The sequence below is a fragment of the Entelurus aequoreus genome, linkage group LG08 (genome assembly GCF_033978785.1).
Source record: "Entelurus aequoreus isolate RoL-2023_Sb linkage group LG08, RoL_Eaeq_v1.1, whole genome shotgun sequence".
In the NCBI taxonomy this organism is placed as follows: Eukaryota; Metazoa; Chordata; class Actinopteri; order Syngnathiformes; family Syngnathidae; genus Entelurus; species Entelurus aequoreus.
In genome coordinates, this window is record NC_084738.1 from 32,880,514 (window position 1) to 32,903,453 (window position 22,940).

At 36.9% G+C, this 22,940-nt stretch overlaps 2 protein-coding genes across 11 annotated transcripts in view; both read right to left on the reverse strand.

Annotated features, from left to right (window-relative positions):
- The window catches only part of itgb4 (integrin, beta 4), a 76,409-nt gene extending 59,591 nt beyond the window's left edge, over positions 1-16,818 (reverse strand). Inside the window, exon 1 of one of the 7 annotated variants that reach the window (XM_062056297.1) lies at positions 16,810-16,818. The gene's annotated coding sequence lies outside the window, so the exon portion shown is untranslated. Of the gene's footprint in view, positions 1-1,600; positions 1,986-14,674; positions 14,810-16,809 lie in introns of those variants that run through there. The other 6 variants (XM_062056296.1, XM_062056298.1, XM_062056299.1 and 3 more) reach the window with 6 other exon arrangements.
- A 604-nt stretch (positions 16,819-17,422) lies between these two features.
- The window catches only part of sap30bp (SAP30 binding protein), a 51,261-nt gene continuing 45,743 nt past the window's right edge, over positions 17,423-22,940 (reverse strand). For all 4 annotated transcript variants that reach the window (XM_062056304.1, XM_062056302.1, XM_062056306.1 and 1 more), the window contains 2 exons: positions 21,119-21,206; positions 17,423-18,015 (listed from right to left, as the gene is read on the reverse strand). In XM_062056304.1, coding sequence (XP_061912288.1) covers positions 17,834-18,015; positions 21,119-21,206 — 270 coding nt within the window. In that variant the 3' untranslated portion in view covers positions 17,423-17,833. The remainder of the gene's footprint in view (positions 18,016-21,118; positions 21,207-22,940) is intronic.

Sequence of the window (22,940 nt, forward strand, 5' to 3'; positions counted from 1 at the left end):
AGAAGCAAAAGGGCACAGGAAGACAAACACAGGGTGGATGCGTGGAACTATCCCATCATGATTTGCCAGGTAAACACTGACTGCAATCATAATTGAAGAAGTGAGCGCGAACAAAGGTTGCAATGTGGCCTGATATGTCACCACAGTCTTCTACAGCATCTGGGCAGATTACACACTGTGAGATAAACTCCAAAATACAATTTTTTTTAAAAATGTGTCCGCTGATGATTTACAACATAAAGAATTTCTCCTGGATGTGAGAGAACGGCTTGTTAAAAGTAAAAAACACATGGGAAAGACTATTCAACACGGCCTTGTGAATATGAACTCCCTACCACTACAGGTGTGTGTGTGTGTGTGTTCCATAAATCACTGTGCAAGACAGGTCTGGTCAGACAGACCTACAAAACATTACCATCCATCACAAAAATGTGCTGAGAAAGCATAAATGGTGCAAGAGTGATGTTTTAAAAAAAAAAAGTGGTTTAAATAATTTAATGAATTATGTCATAGGTAAAGAAGTTTAGGGTAAGACAGGTAAGACTCTGACCCCAACTTCACTGGCCTTTAATAACAAGTTCTTCTGCCTTTGACAGCAAGCTAAATTATGTGACAACACCTGAAACAAAAATGACTAGCCTGAAGCCATTGCTGCATGCCAGCTGGTAAAATGCAGGTCTTTGGGATTTACAATATAAACATTATTTCACCCTTTGTTTTGTATGATCCACAGTCTATGTTTAACAAAATATAACAACCACTGTATCCTTAGTAATCTCTCGTTTATAGCTGTAAATGGCTTCGGACATGACCGCGATAAATGAAGTGCCACTAAATACGAAGCATTAATTATAAATCAAATTTATAGCTAGAGCAAAAACAAAAACTGTTTACTACCTTCAATATTTATGTTTCAACATTATGAGGTCGCTCTAGACGGGAAATAACAAACTTTAGTCGCCTTTACACTCTTTGAATAACAATATAATAATGTTGCCTGAGGCTGAGCCAATCGGTGGCCACAATGCTGAACAGCGTGATCTGAATGTTTTGGCCAATACTACTGTAGTATTGATGTTTTTAGTTCATTCACTCCTTTTCATAATTAAAAATAATTAATTTAGTGCAAAAATGTTGTAGAATATGCTTAAAAAAAGCAAAAAATCTACAGTCAAATCCATGATGTAGTGAAGCGCAATGTTTGAAGCACGATGTGGTGAGGGACGACTGTACTCTCAAAAAGTGCTCCTTTTAAGATTATGCTGTTTTGGCTATGAGGTATTTTAGAATCCAATGATTGATGGTAAATTATAAATTGTACAGCTTGTACTTTGAGGGAAATTAACACTAATGGAAACTAAACTCTCTCGTGCATGCGTTCTGAAATTTAAGTCGTTAGACAACAGAAAAAAAAAATCTAAAAAGTTCAAGGGTCCTATTTTCCTAGCACGTCAGTGCTCATTACCGCATAAAGTTACACAAGAAACACTTTGCCGCCAGTCACCTTCCTCAGTGTTCACATACATTTATACTAACAAAAGGAGTGCAAAAATGGGACAATTTATGACAGAATATAAAAAAGGTCTCAAAGCAAACAAACCTGTTCCTGCTCCCACACCAGTCCAAGGTCAAAAGTCCAACAATAATTAAGAAAAAAACCTAAATCCTTTTAGGCTTGTGTGGCCCAGTTTTTTGTTTTTTTATCCAAATATCTTGTGTTTTGTTTTTGCGTCTTTCCTCTTGTACAATCCGTGCTGGCCAAATATTAATGACCCTAAAACCGAAGAGACAAGTGTGATACAGAGAAATAACAGCCAGAGGGTCCGAGAGCCGCTGACTGAATGTGACTTGTGTGCAGGGACTTGAGCCCTCCTTTAACCTCCGCTCACACACACCCCCTCCCAAACAACACACACTCCAACCAGGTGAGTAGCAATGACATAGAGGGGTTAACTCCCTTCCTGGACTGCTATCTCTTCCACACCCTGCTAGAAGGTAAAAGCGCCACACCTCTGCCACATTCCACCACAACAGCCGTTACCTGTGTGGACTTGAGTGTGGGGGAGCCCCTCCTTCTGTGGCCTGCTCCCAAACGCTTGGGCGTGGCACACAGAACCCAACACTGCCTGCGGGCCATGGGAAACACTGTGATTGCTGTCTTCACATATTCTGATAGCCTCATTTTCCTTTGGTCAAATACTTGATAAGGACCATAACGTTGTTCAAGAAACGTTGCCTTCGCACGTGCTCAACCGCCGTGGCAGCATGCCACTGAACGTGACATTCAATCCTCAAGTGCACAACATTTCCAAAGAAGCTTACAAAGCGCTGTGTACATGTACCTGAAGTCTAAGTTCACAGGTTTCTTTTAAACCAGTTGTTCATATCTTTTTGATGTCGGGGCCCAACTTTTCCACTACAGAGAGGCCTGGGATCCACTCAAATATTAACACTGAATTAGTAGTCTTACTCTTGATTTTAATCATAGTCAATATATATATCTAAACTACTTACAGTTTAAACTTGTCAAATGATATGAAACCTTGTGTTAATCACAAATATTTTTAACAAGGCCTAGGTCAGGCTGATTGTAAAAATGAATACTGATCAAATAAACTGCAAAAGAAGGGGCTCTAAAAACTGATGAAGAATAAATTTACATACAATTACGCAGTGCTAAAATAAATTAATTCTAACTCAATAAATACATATTAATAATGAATGTTTCTTAACTAAATTGCATATAAAATAAATGAACACACTCATATATACATATATATACAGTATATACATATACATACATATATATATACATACACATATATATATATATATATATATATATATATATATATATATATATATATATATATATATATATATATATATATATATATATATATATATATATATATATATATACAGTACAGACCAAAAGTTTGGACACACCTTTTCAAAATAAAAAATAAAGTTTACCAGTTCGAACGTTAAGTATCTTGTCTTTGCCGTCTATTCAATTGAATATAAGTTGAATAGGATTTGCAAATCATTGTATTCTGTTTTTATTTATGATTTACACAACGTGCCAACTTCTCCGGTTTTGGGTTTTGGATATCTAACCAACTTACAATTCAACAGGTTTACAATGTTGTCAAATGATATGAAAGCATGTGTTCATCACAAATATTATTATCAAGGCTTGGGTTAGGCTGATTTCCAAAAATAAATACTATCAAATATTCTGCAAAATGATGGGACTCATAGATACAATTGTGCAGGGCAAAGACAAAAACATCTTAAATAAACTGTCAATAAAATATATGTAAAGTTAAAAAAAATACAGCTTCAACCCATTTAGTCATAATTTTTGCACTGAAGAAACTTCTCTATGACTTTAGCTTAAGACTTCTTCTGTTTGTTTGATATTGTTATTACTGCCACAAGTGGTGTAAAAGTGTATTACAACTGAGTACCGCTGAGGCTCATACGGACCACAGCTGACAAACAGCTATTTTTTTGCGGCCCTCTAGGTGGTGCTCGTGGCCCAACTATGATTAAGAAAAACTGGCATAGAAGATTAAGAAAGAAAAGGCAGCGGGACATTTGCTGCGTCGTTTGCTCCGAGAGCATGTTGGCGAGCAGTCGGAGACATGAGTGGTGGAACATGAAACATTATTTTCGCCTGTTTTGTGCTCATTTGTCAACACATGCTGCTTAGTTACACACTTAAAAGTTATATAGGATGCAGTCCTGGCAGAAAAATATGTTCAGGTTTATTGAGTTCGGTTCATGTAAAGATGGAGTTTTCTAATGTCTGTGTTGTGAGACAAATGTTTTGTACTTTTCCTTTGGTCAGCCAGGTTTTTGTCATTTTGCCACTGTGGGTTGTGCTGAAACAGTCATTTATCCTCTGCTGAAAATTTTCCTTTTCAATTGAGAGTATATATTTTGGTGTTTATTTAAATTTTTTATCATTGTTTCACTCCCTTTTACTTAATTAGTCTCTAGTGTGTTTACCCTCATTTTGTACATGGTACCGTAACTTTGCAAGTTAAAATACATGTTAAAATGTTAAAAAGTCAGACAGAGGGCATGTTTAGTTTGTGTTTATTAGAGGAATATAATGGTATTGTAGATACCATGGTATTTCAATTTCAAAGTCTTCACAATATTCGTGAGTTTATTTTTTTCTGGCCGGAAAATAAACTACATCTCCCAGAATCCTCTGCACAGCGCGGGACCGCCAAGGTCAGGGCGTAGAATGCTGTAGAAGTGAAGTGTGTTCGTACTCGTTGTAGATAACATGAATAGGTTTTTTTTACATTTCCTGAAAACGTCATCAAGATCTGTCCATAACTGTTTGAGTTATGTTACTAATAAACAGACAAACAAAACCTGGTGAAAACATAACTTTTTTGACAGAGGTAAGAAAGTCTGCATTCTGGGAAATCACCCAAAAATTCTGTTCAACGCAGGAAATAAAAGTAAACTGAAAAACTGTTATTAAAAGTTATATCGTTAGTTAACTTTTCTGAGAAACATAGTTTTTAAGAGTGATATAAACATGTTCACTGTAGAGGACACAGCTTCTCATAAAGTAAAAGTTGAAAGACGCTAAAGTGAACATTACTGTTTTACTCTTGTTACACTGTTTACATTGTCACTTTAAGACACTCAAATGTAAGTTTTGTTCAATTTTTTCTTGAAACAGTGGATGTTCCTGCACAATCTTTGCACTTACAATACATCTTTGTAGTAATAAATATGATTAGATCATTTGAGCATTATATTTGTGTTCACTTACAGTAGGTGTGTAATCCTAAATATTCCTGCCACTTCATTTTACACACTATGGCATTTTGTTTTGGACATATATCTTAATAATATCGTACTGTGGCTTTATTCCTGTGATAATATTGTACTGTGAGATTTTATACCGTTAAATCCTTAAATTATTATAATAAAAAAGCAAGCTGAGCATTTTTTCTTGGCCTATTTTGGTGGAAAGTTGTATGTTAAGTTGAGATATATATTTATATATATGTAGTGTTGACGTGAGTGAAGTGAATTATATTTATATAGCGCTTTTCTCTAGCGACTCAAAGCGCTTTACATAGTGAAACCCAATATCTAAGTTACATTTAAACCAGTGTGGGTGGCACTGGGAGCAGGTGGGTAAAGTGTCTTGCCCAAGGACACAACAGCAGTGACTAGGATGGCGGAAGCGGTTATCGAACCTGCATCCCTCAAGTTGCTGGCACAGCCGCTCTACCAACCGAGCTATACCGCCCCAATATACCGACGTGGCAAGCTACTTTTGCCCGGTAGTTTGCTACAATTCCCTGGGGGTAGCTTCACCTGTAACTTAGCTATATTTAATCGACAGTAGCTTGGAGCTCAGCTTACTACATTTTTCAAGTACATAGCCTTTCTGTTAGTCATTACAGACACAGTATCCTTTAGTGTCATTGTATTTAGTAGAAGGGTACTCATGACGTCTAGTCTATATAATCTGTTTTTGGCACATACTCTTATTCTGAAAGAGTTGTAAAAAGAATTCCACAAAACAGACAAAAATAAGATGCTATACGTATGTAGTGAACATATATCAATTTAGTTGGTGTGACACATCAGCTTATTATGTCTATGAACAAATACCGACAATGACACAGCATTGAGTAATCCCAATTGGAGCAATATGTCCTTTTCATCAAATACTGTATGCACATATTCACAGACTGAGTCAAGAGTTATCCGGAGTTTTAAGTGATAGTTAAAAATGTTAATCATTTGCAGTCTCAATGCTATTGCGAAACCAGTTTTAAATACTTCTTGAATGAAAGACAAATTATTTAACTAAAATCTGTTAATTAAATCACATAAAAGTGTAGTAATTTTCAGTAATACACGCAAAAAGGAATCACAAAATGTGTTATGCTATCAGCCAGGGATATCCAAAAATTGCTGGCAAAAAGAGAACATTGTAACAGTTTTAATCAGGCCTTCACTTCATTGGTTAGTTTGCAAGCACCTGAGGGCACATTTTGGCCTTAATCATTGTTCCCAATAAAACCAAACTACATATAACTTTTGGCAGGTTCTCAAAGCTTTGCCGGTGTGGCTTTTACAACCTCTGTTGAAGTGGATGGACCTACATTTTTGTCCATTATTTACAAACCCCGTTTCCATATGAGTTGGGAAATTGTGTTAGATGTAAATATAAACGGAATACAATGATTTGCAAATCAAATTCAACCCATATTCAGTTGAATATGCAACAAAGACAACATATTTGATGTTCAAACTGATAAACTTTTTTTTTTTTTTTTACAAATAATCATTAACTTTAGAATTTGATGCCAGCAACACGTGACAAAGAAGTTGGGAAAGGTGGCAATAAATACTGATAAAGTTGAGGAATGATCATCAAACACTTATTTGGAACATCCCACAGGTGAACAGGCAAATTGGGAACAGGTGGGTGCCATGATTGGGTATAAAAGTAGATTCCATGAAGTGCTCAGTCATTCACAAACAAGGATGGGGCGAGGGTCACCACTTTGTCAACAAATGCGTGAGCAAATTGTTGAACAGTTTAAGAAAAACCTTTCTCAACCAGCTATTGCAAGGAATTTAGGGATTTCACCATCTACGGTCCGTAATATCATCAAAGGGTTCAGAGAATCTGGAGAAATCACTGCACGTAAGCAGCTAAGCCTGTGACCTTCGATCCCTCAGGCTGTACTGCATCAACAAGTGACATCAGTGTGTAAAGGATATCACCACATGGGCTCAGGAACACTTCAGAAACCCACTGTCAGTAACTACAGTTGGTCGCTACATCTGTAAGTGCAAGTTCAAACTCTCCTATGCTAGGCAAAAACCGTTTATCAACAACACCCAGAAACGCCGTCGGCTTCGCTGGGCCTGAGCTCATTTAAGATGGACTGATACAAAGTGGAAAAGTGTTCTGTAGTCCACATTTCCAATTGTTTTTGGAAACTGTGGACGTCGTGTCCTCCGGACCAAAGAGGAAAAGAACCATCCGGATTGTTATAGGCGCAAAGTTGAAAAGCCAGCATCTGTGATGGTATGGGGGTGTATTAGTGCCCAAGACATGGGTAACTTACACATCTGTGAAGGTGCCATTAATGCTGAAAGGTACATACAGGTTTTGGAGCAACATATGTTGCCATCCAAGCAACGTTACCATGGACGCCCCTGCTTATTTAAGCAAGACAATACCAAGCCACGTGTTACATCAACGTGGCTTCATAGTAAAAGAGTGCGGGTACTAGACTGGCCTGCCTGTAGTCCAGACTTGTCTCCCATTGACAATGTGTGGCGCATTATGAACCCTAAAATACCACAACGGAGACCCCCGGACTGTTGAACAACTTAAGCTGTACATCAAGCAAGAATGGGAAAGAATTCCACCTGAGAAGCTTAAAAAATGTGTCTCCTCAGTTCCCAAACGTTTACTGAATGTTGTTAAAAGGAAAGGCCATGTAACACAGTGGTGAACATGCCCTTTCCCAACTACTTTGGCACGTGTTGCAGCCATGAAATTCTAAGTTAATTATTATTTGCAAAAAAAAAATAAAGTTTATGAGTTTGAACATCAAATATCTTGTCTTTGTAGTGCATTCAATTGAATATGGGTTGTAAAGGATTTGCAAATCATTGTGTTCCGTTTATATTTACATCTAACACAATTTCCCAACTCATATGGAAACGGGGTTTGTAGATCAGCAGTAAAAAATTGTGTTTCCCAACAAAGTGAAGAGTTAGAATATTTTTGGCTTCATGGTTACTATTCATAGTTATGCACTTTTTACCAATTCGCCACAATTTCAAAACATTATTGCAAACTTTTGTGCTGACCCCAACGTAAGGCTCTCAGCCCCCAAGAGGTCCCTGGACCCCAGTTTAAGAACTGCTGATTTAGCAAACCCAAGGTAAACAGTAATCTAATTGCACTTAGCACTAGTATATGTTTTGAGAGTCTACTTGTGTTAAGATCTCACATCCCCTCATCTATACTGTATGTAAACAAAGCATCTTCCTAGACAGCAGACATCACAATTTAAATTGGTATTACTGTATTAGTATATTGTATATCTTTGTATGCTGTGAAAAGAGAGACCAACGTGAGAGTCTGGGACTTGGTGAAAGTCACAGAGGGAATAGTACAAATCAATATCGAGTGAACAAGCCTGCAATTGTGTAACTACTTTTTAATATTTTAAAATTACAAATTTTCTCTTAGCAGCAGGTGATAATTTGCGTTTTCTTCCTGATCGTGGCAGTGACAAAACTGTGCCATGTACTTTATACTTATGAACAATTGTGTGCACAGTGGCTCTTGGGACCTTAAGCTGCTTTGAAATGGCTCCAAGTAGACTTTCCTGACTTGTTCAAGTCAATGATTTGTTTTTTCAGATCTGTGCTGAGTTCCTTTGACTTTCCCATTATCGCTTTTGTAACCAGGTCTAATGACTGCATCACATGAGCCCTATTTAAATGGGCTCATGTAATGAAATAATGAACAATTATGGAATAAGAATAACTGCGTATAAATGCATTAATACTGTATATACAGAAATATTTAGTAGGCCTATAATTATGTTTACATATATTTATTTTATTTACTTTATTTTAGTGGTAGACAGGTGACCAGCATTAGAGCAAAGTGCATTTAAAAAATAGTAATATTACAAAATAATGAAAATATACATTTAGGCAGGGATTATAAGTCTTTGCATAAATTTAAGACGAATGAGAATCAAAAAAGCAAAAGTAATTATATTCATAACAATATTATGATGAACAATATACTGCCCTTTTACAAATTACTAGAAAATGCATGTATCCGACCTGGTTTTGCCCAAATTGTTCACATTTGTATATGTATTATATACTTCAATGATGCCCTATTGTCAATATACATGCATACATAAATGCATACACATCTGTATTCATATGTAAACAACATTTTAATTCAGTACCATCATAACCATCCATTTTCTACCCCTTATCCCTCTCGGGATCGCAGGGGGTGCATGAGCCTATCCCAGCTGCTATCATACATCTTTATTATTAATGTCACGTTAAAAATGTTCCTCTTGACAGTAGTTAACTTATTTTTACGCTTGTATGACGCTTAAGAATGTTAGCTATGTTAGGGCAGGGGTGTCCAAATTTTTCCAATCAGGTCCGAAAATGTCGGGGCCTTTTCAGAAAAAAAACATGTAAACAGTATAACTGCCTGGGTTTGAAATTCTGAATTAGGGGGTGGGAATTGTACATTTACTGTATTACAATGTAAAAAACAAGCATCTTCATTTACAGTTTAGTTTTGAATACAACTACTTTTTACATACGATACTTTGACTAAACCAATGACTACTGTCATACTAAACCCCCTAATGTTAAGTTATTTACATTTAAAATCACTGAGGTCACATGACAACATGTCATTATATTAAATTTCCGGTAAATGCCTGATTTAGGATAAAGTGGTGCCGTGACAGATAGCAAGAAAGACATTTTGGCATTCTGACACATCTGGGAAGCAATGAGTTAATCCAGTTGAGAGGTGAGAGCAGTCCTTTTTTCCACACAGTGTACATACCACAATAGACAACTGTGGCATACAAAGTTCAGGCCCTAGCAACCAGATCGGCTTTACTACAATAGCTAACTTCTTTCTCAGGGGGGAGTACAACTTCTGCAGATTAGAACTCCTCCCCTGCTTTTTCCTGCTGGAAACGTTGGTAGCGATGCTGGTCTCTAAACAGCCATTTTAATTATATTAAAAAGGTATGAGACGTGGGAGTTAATTTTACTTGTAAATTGATTTACTTTATCTAACATCAATCCTGTCAATCACATGCCCCACCCACTCATTAAGTATCTTCATATGAATTTACTTGGTGTAAAAAACTAAATAAAATGCATTTTAAGAAATAACATGTGAATGCTGCAGAGCTGAAATGCTGCAGACAATAATTAAAGAATCACAACACTGAGAAATGTGGAAGTAAGGAAAATTCTGGGAATTAATTAATTAAGCAGGGAAGTCCTGAATGAGGTGACCTTTGAGAATGGTTATGCATCAGTTGAAGTAATAAACATGTGGGAAAATGTACTCTATTTGGTATTTAACACAAATAGCTAAAACCTTACAAGATAGTAGTTTGTACTTGGAATTCAGAATTTCCTGGATCCTAGTCATAAGTTTCACCTGGAACTTCCCCCCAAGGTTGGATTTCCTACTCGAAAGGTCGGACAATCCCCACCACCTTGGTTCTCAAAGATGGCTGCTCAAAGTGTAAATAATAATAGAAGCTCCCGTAATATCCGTCATTAGCACTTATGACTAGTTTGTGTCGGACTAAATCAGCAGTATGCATACAACATCACTAGCAAAGGCATCTTTGAATTTCCTCTCCATGTTTGAAGGTTGCAACATGACAGCATATTTGCCAAAAGTTATTTATATTCAGACAGAGGGAAGCACAACAAGAGCTTTTTTGGATGAAGAAATGTATTAGTAAGATTAGCATGTTAATGTCAAATATTAATAGAAAATGTAGTTATGTCTATATATAGTGAGTGCATGTGGATAAATACATATATAGATACGTGTGCGTATATGTATACAAACATACTGTATGTAATGATGATAGGTGTAAGTTGTATTGTGCATGTACAGTCGTGGTCAAAAGTTTACATACACTTGTAAAGAACATAATGTCATGACTGTCTTAAGTTTCCAATAATTTCTACAACTCTTATTTTTTTATGATAGAGTGATTGGAGCACATACTTGTTGGTCACAAAAAATATTCATGAAGTTTAGTTCTTTTATGAATTTATTATGGGTCTACTGAAAATGTGACCAAATCAGCTGGGTCAAAAGTATACATACAGCAATGTTAATATTTGGTTGCATGTCACTTGGCAAGTTTCACTGCAATAAGGCGCTTTTGGTAGCCATCCACAAGCTTCTGGTAGAATTTTTGACCACTCCTCTTGACAAAATTGGTGCAGTTCAGCTAAATGTGTTGGTTTTCTGACATGGACTTGTTTCTTCAGCATTGTCTACACGTTTAAGTCAGGACTTTGGGAAGGCCATTCTAAAACCTTAATTCTAGCCTGATTTAGCCATTCCTTTACCACTTTTGACGTGTGTTTGGGGTCATTGTCCTGTTGGAACACCCAAATGCGCCCAAGACCCAACCTCCGGGCTGATGATTTTAGGTTGTTCTGAAGAATTTGGAGGTAATTCTCCTTTTTTTGTTGGAATTATTGGAAACTCAAGACAGCCATGACATTATGTTCTTTACAAGTGTATGTAAACTTTTGACTACGACTGTATGTCGTGTTATTAGATTTTGTGATGATATAGGAATAATATCCATTTCTAAGTGTTTCTTCTTAAAGCCCTCTTAATGCTTCAGTTTATTTTGCAAAGAACCTGTGTTTCTTTGTGTCAGATTAAATCTTTTCAAATGTAATTAGCCTGACGGTAACCTTTGGGTCACAGTCATAAACATGTGGTTATCAGGAAGTTTGAGCCAATGCTATCTACTTGAGCATCAAACGGTCAAGGGATACTGGAGATAACATGATCGTGAGAAAGTTCTACAAGACCGAGCCAAATGGTGTGGAGATAAGAATGGACTGATGTTGGGCGATCACAAAGGACCTCTGCTGACCAAGGCTTGCTGAGAGAGAATAAGAGTGACCAGACTTCTTCTTGCTGACAGACTGCTTGGTTCGTTTGATGAGACGGTCTCTCTCCTGGGATGTACTATCTTCTTATTCAGTCAATCACATTGTAAAATAAATCTTAGACTTTGTGAGCTTTATTATACAAACCCTGTTTCCATATGAGTTGGGAAATTGTGTTAGATGTAAATATAGATAGTACTTTATTGACTCCTGCAGGAGAGTTCCCTCAGGAAAATGTTCAGCGGAATAGAATGATTTGCAAATCATTTTCAACCCATATTCAGTTGAATATGCTACAAAGACAACATATTTGATGTTCAAACTGATACACTTTTTTTTTGTGCAAATAATCATTAACTTTAGAATTTGATACCAGCAACACGTGACAAAGAAGTTGGGAAAGGTGGCAATAAATACTGATAAAGTTGAGGAATGCTCATCAAACACTTATTTGGAACATCCCACAGGTGAACAGGCAAATTGGGAACAGGTGGGTGCCATGATTGGGTATAAAAGTAGATTCCATGAAATGCTCAGTCATTGACAAACAAGGATGGGGCGAGGGTCACCACTTTGTCAACAAATGCGTGAGCAAATTGTCTAACAGTTTAAGAAAAACCTTTCTTAACCAGCTATTGCAAGGAATTTACGGTTCGTAATATCATCAAAGGGTTCAGAGAATCTGGAGAAATCACTGCATGTAAGCAGCTAAGCCCGTGACCTTCGATCCCTCAGGCTGTACTGCATCAACAAGTGACGTCAGTGTGTAAAGGATATCACCACATGGGCTCAGGAACACTTCAGAAACCCACTGTCAGTAACTATAGTTGGTCGCTACATCTGTAAGTGCAAGTTAAAACTCTCCTATGCAAGGCGAAAACCGTTTATCAACAACACCCAGAAACGCTGTCGGCTTCGCTGGGCCTGAGCTCATCTAAGATGGACTGATACAAAGTGGAAAAGTGTTCTGTGGTCTGACGATTCCACATTTCAAATTGTTTTTGGAAACTGTGGACGTTGTGTCCTCCGGACCAAAGAGGAAAGGAACCATCCGGATTGTTATAGGCGCAAAGTTGAAAAGCCAGCATCAGTGATGGTATGGGGGTGTATTAGTGCCCAAGACATGGGTAACTTACACATCTGTGAAGGCGCCATTAATGCTGAAAGGTACATACAGGTTTTGGATCAACATATGTTGCCATCCAAGCAACGTTATCATGCACACCCCTGCTTATTTCAGCAAGACAATGCCAATCCACGTGTTACATCAACGTGGCTTCATAGTAAAAGAGTGCGGGTACTAGACTGGCCTGCCTGTAGTCCAGACCTGAAGTGAAGTGAAGTGAATTACATTTATATAGCGCTTTTTCTCAAGTGACTCAAAGCGCTTTACATTGTGAAACCCAATATCTAAGTTACATTTAAACCAGTGTGGGTGGCACTGGGAGCAGGTGGGTAAAGTGTCTTGCCCAAGGACACAACGGCAGTGACTAGGATGGCGGAAGCGGGGATCGAACCTGCAACCCTCAAGTTGCTGGCACGGCCGCTCTACCAACCGAGCTATACCGTCCCCTATTGAAAATGTGTGGCGCATTATGAAGCCTAAAATACCACAATGGAGACCCCCGGACTGTTGAACAACTTAAGCTGCACATCAAGCAAGAATGGGAAAGAATTCCACCTGAGAAGCTTAAAAAATGTGTCTCCTCAGTTCCCAAACGTTTACTGAATGTTGTTAAAAGGAAAGGCCATGTAACACAGTGGTGAACATGCCCTTTCCCAACTACTTTGGCACGTGTTGCAGCCATGAAATTCTAAGTTAATTATTATTTGCAAAAAAAAAATAAAGTTTATGAGTTTGAACATCAAATATCTTGTCTTTGTAGTGCATTCAATTGAATATGGGTTGAAAAGGATTTGCAAATCATTGTATTCCGTTTATATTTACATCTAACACAATTTCCCAACTCATATGGAAACGGGGTTTGTAGATTAAACGAACACGCGAAGGAGAAAAAGTTCCCCTCCCTTCACCGTCTTGATTTCCGACTTTGTAGCTGAAATGTTCAGAACTCGTTCGTGACACCATTCTCAGCTCCAGCTTCTGAGGTGAATGGAACGCAGCATTTGTACCAAAAGTAAGTTCTATATAAATGTTATAGTATGCAAATTCAAATGAGTAAAATAGCTAAAGGGTGAACATGCCAACAATTAGCAAAGAATTGGGACCAAACAAGACAACGTTAACTCCTAAAAGTGCAACTACTTTTCTCTAGTGATTTTACATCATGCAATGATGGTATGGAGTATATACTGTGCTAATTAACAGGAGAATGGTTAAAATGCTAACCATTATCATACCACCTAGCAAAAAGTGCTAAAGTTTTTGTTCAAATATAAATAAAAACTGAGATTCTCGCAAGTTGAATTGCACTGATTTAAGTAATTAATCTGAAGTGCATATCTACAGAATTATGAAGGAAGCCTGCATTACCGGATAAAAATCCCATGCATGCACATGGGAAACCTGCAAACCCCACACACAGATACCCAAACCCTGTCCTGAGGCAAGCATATTAACAACATTCCACCCTATTAATAATTGTGTTGCACAATAACAATTGTGTGAATACTATTCAGTTTTTACAACATTAACTTTCCATAGTGTACTGTAAGCAGGAGCAGCATAGTAACTGCAAATATTTGTCTCATGCTGAAAACAACAAAACACTTAATTACTGATTTAAAGCATCATAATCAGTTCAATACATGTATCAATGACCCCTAATGGGATTGAGTCTTAATTGATCTCTTTATAACCCCTTCAAAACTTACAGTATGATAAAGAGAAAACTCTCAACTCAAATACTCAATTGCAATAACCTTGACAGTGTCCTCTGAAAACAATGCAACTATGACTTGAAATGTTACTTACTAGGAACTAGATGTTGTCCTGGTGAAGTGGCAGCATGAAGGTCCACGCAAGAGCTAACTGCAGACTTGAGACAGTTATCGCTCCACTTGCACAGTAAAGTCTGATCCCACTCTGGTTAACTCCTCACTAATTTACATAAAAAAAACTGTGCCTGCTTTCTACTGACGGAGTTCATTCATGGATGAATGCCCCCCCCCCCCCCCCCCCCCCCCCACACCCATCCCCTTTGACCGCCCCAAAATGATAAATTAGCTCCAGCGGACCTTGGTGACATTTCAGTGAAATTTACAACCAACAACTACAAAACCTTTGTTAAACGTGTATGTAATATAACTTACTGACACACAAACAAGAGTGGCCATAGGGGTGAATTCATGTGATGACACACAACAAAATACAACTGTGCATGTGAAAATGTAATGTTTCACATTAATAAATGCATTTGAAATATAATCTGTTAACATACATTTGTATGTACTCTGATATATTTACAGTACAGTGTTCCTATGATTATCGCAGGGGTTACGTTACGGACGCTATTTAAGGAATTATATGAATATTATATGCATTTAACATATTTATATGCCCTACACACACCTTTTTAAACACTTCCTATGCTTCATACACTTTAAAAAAATCATGTCAAATTTAAGGCCCGGGGGACAGATGCGGCCCGCCACATCGTTTTATTTGGTTCGCGACAACTTAAAAACCATTTCATCATTCTTGCTAAATGTATACATTTTTTCAAATTTGACAGAAATATTGCATGTAGTTGTATTTAACTTTACTATTATCTGATCGTGCAACAAACATTAACATATATTCCAATATTTTTTTGTTAAAATAAAAATACTTGTTAGTCTGACTGTGCATATTATTACATACCGATGAATGTATGTATTTTTTTGGGCTAAAACTAAGATATAACACATAAATATTTACAGTATATCGGATGTTATATATGTTCAGGCATAAAAATCTTGTTTTCATTGAGTGCCACGTGTACCAGTGAATAATGTATGGATGTAAATGTAAAAGGATTAGTCTCATGATATTACATAATTGCCACATACCCTGTAAAAAAAACTTTAAATTTGACTAAAAAAACTAGCAGCTTAGTCACCAGAATTTTACTGTAAAATTTGTCGGTGGTTTTTACAGCATATTACTGTAAATGGACTGGAAAAACAATACTACTGATTTTTTACGGTAATATCCATGCAACTGACCTGCCAATTCTTTACCATAAAATATATGTTTATTACGGTAAAAACTGGCAGCTCCATCACCAGAATTTTACTGTAAAATCTATTATTTTTTTACAGTTTACAATTTGATAACTTGATTTGAACTCATAGGTCAAGCAGATATTCAAGTATTTATTTATTTTAACAAAAAATGTCTGACTGTATAATATTTATGTTGCATTATTAGATAATATTAAAGTTTAAAAGATATGCAATTGCACGCAGTAAATGTACTTTTTAAAATGTTAAAATGGAAAGAACAAATACATTTTGTAAGAAAAGATAAAGTACTTTGAAGGATATTATTTCCAGGCTTTTGCGGGCCACATAAAATGAGGTGGCGGGCCTTGAGTTTGACATGTTATAAGATGTAAATATTGAGTATGGATATGTACATATGTATATTTACATACCGTAATTGTATTTGTACAGTTTATGTGTGTATATGAATGGATATTTGTATATGTAAAAGACGAGAGACTTGTGTTGTATACTAAAATAATATGCTTTAAGTTCACAATGCGATTTTATTTTGAAATGCTTTATACTAGGATTTCCTGGTATTGTGTTTTTGATGGATAAGATGTTTTTGTTTTATCCCTTTGTCTGTATAATTTTGTTGGGCCCCAGAATGAATGGGATCTTAATAAACTAAAGACGTATGATTTTAAAGCGAGTTATTCAACAATTTGTAATACAATTTGTACAAAAACAAAATAGTTCAAAGTGGTGGGGGAACACTGTAGTTCCTAATGTGTGCTGCACCTTGTTTTCCCATGTGACTAAGCCTCTGTTGCACATAGTGGTGTGCTTTGGTGTAAACAGTGACAGAGTTTTACAATTCAACAGTTATATAATATTCAGGTAGAAGATTAAAAGGAATACCTGGTGCAAATATAGTACAGTCCATGATCAGTCTGGGGTACCATAAAGTTTCAGGATTTGTTATTTTAGAATAGTAACAGTATCCTTCCCAAATAGGTGATGAAGATAGATGTTAGAGCTGCTGATGGATTTTTGCTGCGAAAAAAGAAATTGCAGCATAAATTATAATCAAGAGGGAATTCAATAATATATTAGGAAATAGTGGTTTAAACTTAAATGTACATTCCAGTGGGTCATAAAAAATAATTTATAGTGTTTCTATACGCTCTATTCTGTAAACATCAACAATATATTTTCAGAACACAGCTTTAGCATTGTATTGATTTAAAATTTAAATTAAAATTACTGTTTTGTTGACAGTTCACGCTCACATTTCATATCTTACTGTGCAAAAGGTTACGTTATTAGACTATTTGCTGCTCACAAAAGAATCTGTGACACTCGTGCGGCCAGTCAACTGAACTCTTGAAGCATTAAGATGGAAGTCAGAAGCGGAGGAGAGGGAAAATAATCTACAAAACGACTACATATGGACACCTTTTGATCATCGTCAGCAAAAGCAGCAAAATGGTCAATGTGTTTATATTACCAAAATACAACAGGGATTTGACTGAAAAGGCAACATCAGATCCATTTATTCACTTTATCAACAATATAATATTTACATGTGTAAAAAATGTTTTTACCTCAAAATGAGTCAATAACAATGACGAGAATAGAAATTCCCCTCTGCACCAGCATTGTGGATGGCAGACATGCATTCCTCATTTACATTTCCGCCTTTCTGCATCTATTTCCATTTAACTGATGCCAGCCTGCTTGAACCAAATGATGACAACGCAGAAGAATGAAATAATAGCAGTGTAGAGTTCTTTAGTCCATTCCAATGATGAATTAAAGTTTATAATCCCAGAGATAGAAGGTAGTGAGGGAATGTTTGCTGTCTTATGCAATGCTATCACATGTTTGACAAACATAGGAGCCCCGGTTTGGATTGCATCTCATCACCTGCGCAACTGCTGGTTCACTGTTTGGCTTTCTTTACAATGGTGCCCACTGCAGAAATGACAGTGGTCTTGGTGCCGCTGGCAGTGGTTGTCACGGAGACGACGGCCGGCAGGGTGGCTGACGTGGTGGTGATGAGTGTAGGCTGGGACAGGGTGGCAGGGATGGCAGAGTCCCACTTGCTCTTCCTCTTCTGAGTGTCTTCCAATGAAAGCAAACAGAAAAGGCAGATTTCAGTTGGAGTGTCCTGTCCCCCCCTCATACCTCCACTATAAAACCTACCGGAGTTAAACCAGTTATAGCTCAATAAAGAATGTGGCAGATTCAATTGACACCGAAAATTGGATTATTTAAAAAAAATATTGTTTTAACCTTTTTTTTTTAGACATCTAGGATACAATTTGGCAGAATACCTTGTTCTGTTTTTAAATAATGTTTGTAAGTACTATTTTAAAGATGTTACCTTGTTTTGTTTTTAAACAATTGTAAGTATTATTTCAAAGATGATCACATTATACTTTGATAAAAATGTGCAAACATTTAAAAAAAAAAAAAAAAAAAAAGTGAAAATGTATATTTGTCCAAACCGTTCTTATTTTTGGAGATGCCGTTTGACTTGGATCGTTTATAAGAAAAATTAACATAATAAAATAAGTAACTCAATTAAATCAATTACAGTGGATGCCCGAATATTACAATTCAGCATTCGCAGCTCTGCTTTTCAAATATTTTGTCCATCAGTGACTTTTTTCACCGAAAATAGACCGTTTCATTCCCTCAAAACCCATCTCATTCACCTTGGTCATTAAAAATACATAGTAATAAACAGTGTTGGGACTAACGCGTTACAAAGTAACGCGTTACTTTAACGCCGTTAGTTTCGGTGGTAACTAGTAATCTAACGCATTATTTTTTATATTCAGTAACTCAGTTACCGTTACTACATGATGCGTTACTGCGTTATTTTACGTTATTTTTTATGTAGTATCGGCTAGAAACTGAAGATCTGAGTGTGTTTTGTGGCAGCGCTGCGATGGAAAAGAAAGGGCGTATGTGCTTTCTGTGGGTGGGGGAGGGGGGGACTCTCATACCGTAGTTGAGGAGCGCAGGGGAGACGTTCCTTCGGGGCTAACAACCTTCACTTTGAGTTGAGTTGAGTTGAGTTTGAGTTTATTTCGAACATGCAAGCATACAACATGATACATCACAATTTCCAGTTTCTCTTTTACCCGGAAGAGGGTCTTTACAGCTAAGGGTGAATGACAAGCCCGGCGGTTTGTTGCAACTTTGTGACTTTATTGGACGCAGCCATCAACCAAGCTAGAGAGAACACCTGCAAGCACTCACTGTCGCCGGTCCCTCACTTCTCTCGCCCACTCACTCACTGACGTCCCTCACCCACGTGCTGTCATATCTTAAAGGGCCACACACACACGCACACACATAAACGCTACTCTCATAACAACTAACAAGACATCAAGGCGAAGCCAAGAGTCGATTTTTTTAACAAGGAGAAATTCTCAATACTTTTCTTTTGTCGAGCACAAAGAAAATAACATTTTAGTTAAATGTAAGTTGTGTCTTGGATCAAATATCCTATCTACTTCAAGTTCAAGTTAAAGTGCCATTATGTTGCAGCTATTTAAAATAGTTTTGTCAATATGTTCTGGCCTGAAATAAATTGGCCTTTGAAACATATCTTTGTCTTTGTGTGTTGTATGTAGACCACATTGTTTGTGTGTTGTATGTAGACCACATTGTTTGTGTGTTGTATGTAGACCACATTGTTTGTGTGTTGTATGTAGACCACATTATTTGTGTGTTGTATGTAGACCACATTGCTTAGCAGAGTTCAGTGATGCAAATGCATGTCAAGTTGATCAACACATTGTATTATTCTCCAGTGCAATAACAGTACTGAAATGAAGGCTAAAGGGCATTAATGGGAGCTTTTAAAAAAGAAAAGAAAAAAAGAAGTAACTAAATAGTTACTTTTCAAAGTAACGCATTACTTTTTGGTGTAAGTAACTGAGTTAGTAACTGAGTTACTTTTGAAATGGAGTAACTAGTAATTGTAACTCATTACTGGTTTTCAGTAACTAACCCAACACTGGTAATAAAGCATTAAGTTTATATTACAACTTGACATAGGTGTAAGATGATAGTGCCCTGTGTTGCAGCAGCACTATTTTCAGACAGTTAATATTGTTATAGTGTGGTCTTAAAACGTGCAGCGAGGTGAACATTAGCATGTGATTGTAAATCAGTACTGAAATTAGGCCTGGGCTGATAATAAGTCAAGTGATCACACTATAAACGAAAATTAACACGATCATTTTCGATAAATTGCCATGTTCAATGTGTGTGTTTGCTTTCTTGGTCTTTTGTTTCTGAACAGGTTGCAAGATGTTTTACTTTGTGCATCACTCTCAGAACCTTGGCGCGTTCGTTCAACAGCAGAATTAAATAAAGAGAGTGAGCCCTCATGTCAGTCGTCCACAATTTGTGTCTGTGAGTGGAGGCAGGACTGCTGGCTTCAAACAGTGACAGAATTTTGCTTGTCGCTGATGAAAAGCACCGCACAGTAACAACAAGTTGGAAGAACAAAATATGATTGCAAAGCCCAATGTTGCGGTTGTGGGAGCATTTTTAATTTAATTTATGGTGGCTGACAAGTGTAAACAAAAAAAAAATCACCCGACTCAGTTTTTTCAACTGGGGAAAAAACTGCACAGCAAGATCTTCAATATTTATTTAAGTGCATAAAGAAAAGTTATTGAACTTCCAGTTAAATGGTAAAAAAAATTCTAATGAGGAATAAATGTACTGTGTGAAAGGGTTACTTGCATTATTATTATTACTATATATCATAACTACATTATTGCTTCAATTGGTCTTAGAATAATAATGACAATATTAGCGTTTATCGGGAATAATTTCTGGGACAATATATCGTCCAGCAACATTTCTTATCTGTCCAGGCCTAACAGAAATGACAGGCAAGCAGTGTGGATTATATAGATGCAGCATTGGAAAAACGCCTGTAACAACCACATAAGACTGTGAGCTGCTTTTGAGGGATATGGAGGTGGCCCCGCAAAAGATGGTAGAGCAGTTGTTGCAGTAGCCTGACCACCACGCCAATGACTACACCATGACTCTGAATCCATCTTCTAGCAATCATCTTTCATTATCATTCATTAGTGGCGAGTATCTAAACATTTTATAATTTAAATGTGTGGGACCATAATTAGAAGATTTTTGCTCATCGTGGGGCAAACCTCTTTTCGGTGTGCACGTTTACCTGTAGCTGCTGTCGTGCTGCTGTTGGTGGTGGAAGCTGCTGTGCTGGAAGCGTTGGTGCCCTTCTTAGTACCTGTGACAAACTCAATCTGTACAAAAACAACATCAGTATTAATACTTTTGAAATACATCGACTTTGTCATCATTCAGGAGACATTGGGTCCTGTTGGTAACACTATTTATTGAAGTTACTCATTTCATTCCTTCAGTGCACCCGGAAAGTATTCCCTTTTTCCACATTTTGTTCTGTTACAACTTTTTTCCAAAATGGAATACTTTTTTTTGTCCTTAAAAGGGGAACTGCACTTTTTTTGGAATTTTGCCTATCGTTCACAACTATCATGAAATACATTTTTTTTGGTATTGTAAATATTAAACGCAAATAAAAGTCTGCTTACAGCGGAGCCAATGGGAGCTCCACTATTTCGCCCATAAAATTCAATAAATAACCATTCAAAACCCGACAACAATACTCCATTTACATTTTGTGACTTGAATATTAAGCAAGTATTAGTAATATTGTTATTATAAACGCTAACACAGACAAACTATTTATAGCGGCGCCGTGATCACTTCCGTGTGTCCGTATGTTTACATCATCGAGTGGTCTGCTGCTTCCTCGCTCCTTGTAAGTTTATTATAGCTCATAAATCATGCATCTCACCTGGACAGAAGTGTGAGTAGGTATTTCGACACGTTGGTACACTTTGACAGCCATTTAGCACCCAGAACTGGCGAGTACGACACGAAAAGACGCTTGTTCCCCCCCGTCCCCCCACTCCGTTTTTTCGTGAGGATTATGAGACATTCTTCATCGAAATGGGAATATATGAACATCCTAGCAGCCGGCATCCTAATGACAGCAGACCATGTACAGTAAGTGATGTTTTATTACGTTTGTTGGGTCTCGTAAAGTCTGCATTGAGTAATAATCAGTGAAGAAAAAAAAAAGCAAACGTGATACGTTTTTGAAGCTAACGCTTAAAATGATCAAAATACATAATTATTAAATATTATACATGTGACCGTTACTACATTCCATATATACTTACATCATGTATATAAAACCTTAATGGAGGTGTTTGCATGTTTTTTAAGGCCTTTGTAGGCGCAATGGCACAGCACCTGTAGGCTTCATTCTAAGTGAACTTTTGATTGCATTTATTTAATATTTAGAATGCTAAAAAATTACATTCATCGTCATGTGTTTCATAATGATTGTGAACGATAGACAAAATTCCAAAAAAGTGCAGTTCCCCTTCAAAGCCACACTATGGAACTGCATTTTTGGGGGAATTTTGCCTATTCTTTACAATCATTTTGAGAGACAAGAAGACAAGTTTTTCGCTTTCTAACATTTAAAATCCTAAAAAAAAAAAATATGTGTGTTCTTGTCTCTCATAATGATTATTAACTTTAGGCAAAATTCCAAAAAAAGTGCAGTTCCCTTTTAAGAATATACAGTTTTGGTTGATTTTGGTGGTGCCAGTGGACCAAAGCGGTAGTGTTTTGCCTGAAGGAAGACCCCTTTTCCCATGAAGAGCCGCGCATAACGCTGTAAATCTTCAGAAACTACTGTCAAGCATTTTTTATCATCTTTAAAATCCTAAAAAAACAAAACATTTGTGTTCTTGTCTCTCATAATGATTATGAACGATAGGCAAAACATTTTTTAAAGTGCAGTTCCTCTTTAAGAATTTACAGTTTTGGTTGATTTTGGCGGTGCCACTGGATCAAAGCGGTAGTGTTTTGCCTGAAGAAAGACCACTATTCCCATGAGGACCCGCGCATAGCACCGTAAATCTTCAGTAAAACTACAGTAA